The 5023-nt window shown below is 40.6% G+C and overlaps 1 protein-coding gene across 1 annotated transcript; it reads left to right on the top strand.

The window, feature by feature from the left end:
* Positions 1–2831: 2831 nt before the first annotated feature.
* Positions 2832–4618, top strand: LOC131257515 (UDP-glycosyltransferase 73C6-like). Its single transcript, XM_058258325.1, has one exon. It carries the CDS (start codon positions 2999–3001, stop codon positions 4547–4549), a length of 1551 nt encoding a protein of 516 aa, XP_058114308.1. The 5' UTR covers positions 2832–2998; the 3' UTR covers positions 4550–4618.
* Positions 4619–5023: the final 405 nt, after the last annotated feature.

Raw genomic sequence — 5023 nt, 5'->3', positions numbered from 1 at the left:
GCTTATTACCGTCTAACCTGAATTTGGAGTTTGCTTATGCGGTCCCGCAATAAGAAATACCTACTGGGTATGAGCACACTGTCCACTCGTCCACTGTCGGTGGAATAACCCATTTGGTGATGGCATTAACCAAGTGCACTATCGGCGCTAAGGTGTTATTTCCTCTGGGCACAGATTCAGGTTAAGTATACTTGAGGCTTCCAGAAGCTATTTCTCCTCCATTTGCCAAGGGTATTTCCTCCTAATTAGAAGGCACAAATCCCGTTTTACCTACTGCCAAACGCCTGTGTAAATCGTATGAGACTTAATTTGAAATTCAGTCTAAAGACTCAACCCCATTGAGTAGGATATTTTGGATATTTTTATATATGAGATATAAATATAAGAGTTGAATTAGGATTATGCCAGAGATGTGTTTTTGGACCGCAATTCTTTCTTGAGAAGCTTCGTGATCTTAACAGGATCTCATAAGTGAAGTAGGCACAATCCCCAACCATGTGATTTTTTTGTGCATGTATTTTTATTTTTATTTTTTAAATTCGTTACTTACACAACCAAACAGGAATAACTTTTGGGTGATGCGCATCTAAACTTCGACAGTTTATTTTGAATAACTGTCTAGCATCAATCACAATCTGCAGAGTATCAAAGTCTTCAAGAGTTTTTCATATATAGTGAAATTCACGATTGCCAATTTTCCAGGCCGTTGAGCACGTGGCGTTTGACCGTGTCCGATCGTGCCATCATATTAGCCGCTCACGTAATGACACACGTCACTTAAATGGATAAGATGCAAAATGCATGTCTGCGATGAACATGGTTTAATATTGCACCTGCTTTTCCGAGCTCTGTATGGCTCGACTTGATTTGATTATAGCGAGAAAACTCTGTAGGGCCACCTTTGATGTATGTCTTTTATCCATACCGTCCGTCCATTCTTTCTGGCTCAAGTTTAGGCTCACGGTGGACCACACCATAAAAATTAGAGATAATGACGTTTATCATTGAAACCTTCCAAGGGTGCATGCTCGTAAGGTCGGACGAAAACACAAATATCATCTTGATCCAAAACATCTGTTGCCCTAGTAAGTGTTCAACGGTGGGCATTTAATTCACACAGTTTCCGATGATGTCATCCACTACACCGTTGTATATGCTTCAATTTTGAAATAATATATTAAAATGAGTTGATAAAACTGAAGGACAATGTGGATAAAATAAACAAATCATGTGGGGCCACACTGTTTCCTCCTACGCGAGCTTAGGTGTCTTATTAGTTTTCCTAGCTCATTCCAAGATAGACCAAAGTATAGGTAGACCACACAATAGAAAACAATTGCATAATGAGTCCACAACCATTAATACCTTTATAGAGCTTACATTGATTTTTATTTGTCATCCAACTTTATTTATAAGAAGATACAAAAATCGATAAAAGGAAAGACATAAATATCAGCTTGATATAAAACTTTTGCGGACTGGGAGTAATTTTGGACAGTAAGCATTCAATTTACATGGTTCTCTGTGGTATGGTCCACGGTTTTACATGGTATGGCCCACTTGAGTTTTGGATACCATCACCTGAAATAAGGGGGTAAAATATAGATAAACGCACGGTGTAAATAAAATACATAAATCGTGGCAGTCCTTGCAAAGTTCACAGAATACTCTTAACTGGATAGAGCTACTTAGCATGCAATCCATGCCATTCATCCATATTTTGAGATCATTTATTACATGGACCGAAAAATGAGACAGATCTGAAGGTCATGTAGAATACAATGCAGGAAACAGTAGTAACTATATATGCATGGTGTTTAAAAACTTCTTGGGACGACAAGAGGCCTGGATCAACCTGATATTTGTGTTTTCCCTTCATCCAGGTCTACGTGACTGGATGAATGATGTAGAGCGGGTTGCGGACAATTACATGGCCAAGATGGATCAGAAAAGGCCCGGTCGACGACAGAAGTGATCCAGACCATCGAACCTTAAATCGGGCGTATCTTGCAATCCGGAATGAGTTATTTGACGTAAAATATATGATTTTAGGGTAGAACGAGCTACTGAAGCCAACCAACCCGCTATGCCGGGTTGCGCAGCCCGGAATTACGAAAAACCCCTGGATTGATGGTCGTTTCCCTGTTTTAATTTCGTTTTTACTATAAATAGTAAGTTTTAGTTTGATTATAACTCTTCATCCGTCGGGCTTTAGGAGTTGCGCCCAACGTGAAAAGAGCTTAGAATAATTAGGAGAACGGTTTGGTGAAGCCAAATAGGACACTTACTATTTTTGGCCGAAAACCTTGCGCACTAGTAGACATCACGGCCGTCTATAAATAGTAAGTTTACTATTTATAGTAAGTCGCGGATTCTAAGCGTTTGAGTTGTAGTTTGATTCTAATTTCTTTCCTATTGCTTGGTAGCCCTATTTAAAGGGTTGTAAACTTATTTTTATTCATCAATTAATCAATTTCGAATTTATTTGAATTTATTTCTATTTTCTGTTTTCTTTCCTCATGGATTTGAGAAGTCTCTGTGAGGAGTCCAGAGAAGCTCCGTGGATTCGGAGTAGTTATCCTCATCACGTTCATCCCTGCGTCAATGAATAGGTTGAGTGGTAAATAGCCGTCGTGGGGACTGGACCTAGGATAGTTTGAACGGTGGCGCTTCAATCTTCACTGCTTTCTCTAGCGTGGTCCACTTTAACTCTGGATCTGCCTCTTTTTGGGCTCATGCGGTAGACCGAAACGGAAAATTGCGTGGACGGTTAGGATCTGACACATGCATCATGGTGGGGCCATTGAATACCCAAATCTCAAAAGATTTCCTTGTTATGTAATTCGATACGGCAGAGAGAATTTACATGTACAGCGAGAGGAAGTAGGTATGTTTCTACGTATGTATTTTTCTTTTTTCCTTTTAAAAAATTTTCAGAAGACGTAAGTGCCTGTGACGTGTACCAATAATAACGCATGGTACTGGAATCGTCGTATATATGCACCACACCAGACACTCCACCTTCAAATCAGAATTCAGCCATCTTTCTTTTGTATCATTCTTCTCAAAACTCACCATGGCTTCACAAGATTCCCACCAACTTCACTTCATCTTCATTCCTTTCCCCGCCCAAGGCCACATGATTCCCATGTTCGACATTGCCCACTTGTTCGCATGGCGTGGCGTGCTAGTTACCATCATCACCACAACCCTCAATGCTGCTAGATTCAAGAACAGAATCGACCGTGCCATTGAATCCGGTCTCCGAATCCGGCTTGCCGAATTCCGCTTCCCGTGTCAGGAAGCTGGTTTGCCAGATGGAAGCGAGAACTTGGATGTCACCGCTCCCGAATTGCTCACGAATTTCATCAACGCAGTCAATTTGCTGCAGCAGCCAATAGAACAGTATCTTCAAGAACAGCAACCGTGCCCGAGCTGCATTATTTCAGACACTAACGTCATATGGACGTCCGAAACCGCTAGCAAGTTGGAGATACCGAGGATCTTTTTCCGTGGTATGTGCTGCTTCTCTCTCTTGTGCTTGCACAACACACACCATTACAAGTCTCACGAAAATGTTGCCTCTGAGTCGGAACCAGTCGCTGTGCCAGGCTTGCCTCATCGAATTGAGATACTGAAATCCCAGCTGCCACATTCGAACCTAAACAACCTTGATTTTCAAAAGTTACACAAGATCAGATCCATAGATGCCGATGCAAAATCTTACGGCGTGGTGGTGAATAGTTTTTCTGAATTGGAGAATGAATACCTTGAGTACTACCAAAAGGCTATGGGAAAGAAGGTATGGACCGTCGGACCTGTATCTCTCTGCAACAAGGAGATGTCGGATAAGGCCGCAAGAGGGAACAAAGCCTCTATCAATGAGCATGAATGCTTGAGTTGGCTAAATTCAAGAAAGCCCAATTCCGTTGTTTATGTTTGTTTTGGAAGCCAATGCCGCCATTCTCCTTCGCAGTTGATACAGATTGGTTTGGGCTTGGAAGCTTCAAATCAACCATTTGTTTGGGTGATTAGAGACGTTGTAGAACCGGCTAAGGTAGAGGAATGGCTTTCTGAGGGATTTGAGGAGAGGGTAAAGGAAAGGGGTCTTATAATCAGAGGATGGGCCCCACAGATACTGATATTATCACACCCGGCAATTGGAGGGTTCTTGACGCACTGCGGTTGGAATTCAACATTGGAGAGCATCTGTGCGGGTGTTCCCGTCTTGGCATGGCCTCTGTTTGGAGAGCAGTTCCTCAATGAGAAGTATCTTGTGCAAGTTCTGAGAATTGGAGTCGATCTCGGCGTCTTCCTGGGTGCCAATAAATTTGAACGAGACGATAATGCGGATGTGTTGGTGAAGATGGAAACTGTTAAGAATGGTGTAGAGAGGTTGATGGATGAGGGAGATGAAGGAGAAGAGAGGAGAAAGAGAGCAAGAGAGTTTGGGAAGAAGGCAAGTAGGGCTATGGAAGAGGGCGGATCTTCTTACATCAACATGACACTTCTGATTGAAGATATCATGGACCAGGCTATCAAGAAGTAGCCCACTAAAGATTCCTACTCGGAGATAAATGGCCTTTAGAGAGGTGGAAATTGCAAGCGTGTGAGAGATTTTAAAATATTTTTTTGTTTTTTTTTTTTTTATTATTTTAAAAGTGCTTATTAAAGACAAGTTTTTTAGATATTTACTCCATGCCTGTACTTTAGCGCTTGTGAATTATTTGGAATAAACGCTAAATAAAAACTATTGTTTCCTTTTCATTTTTAATTTTATATTTGAGATTAGGTGAATGGTTGGAATCCAAGTGTGGAGATGAAAAAGGATAATATTTATTTTAATTTTAAAATCTTATTTGTTTTACATCTGGCTGCAATGACATCAGCTACTTTTTATTTTTAATTTTATCTTTGAGATTATGTGAACGGTTGGAATCCAAAGTGTGAAGATTAAAAAAAGATAATAATTATTGTAATTTTTAAATCTTATTTGTTGTACATGTGGGTGCAATGAAACCAG

Source organism: Magnolia sinica, chromosome 10 (assembly GCF_029962835.1).
Source record: "Magnolia sinica isolate HGM2019 chromosome 10, MsV1, whole genome shotgun sequence".
NCBI lineage: Eukaryota > Viridiplantae > Streptophyta > Magnoliopsida > Magnoliales > Magnoliaceae > Magnolia > Magnolia sinica.
Note: the sequence above shows the minus strand (reverse complement) of the source record. Positions and strands in the feature narration are given on the sequence as shown.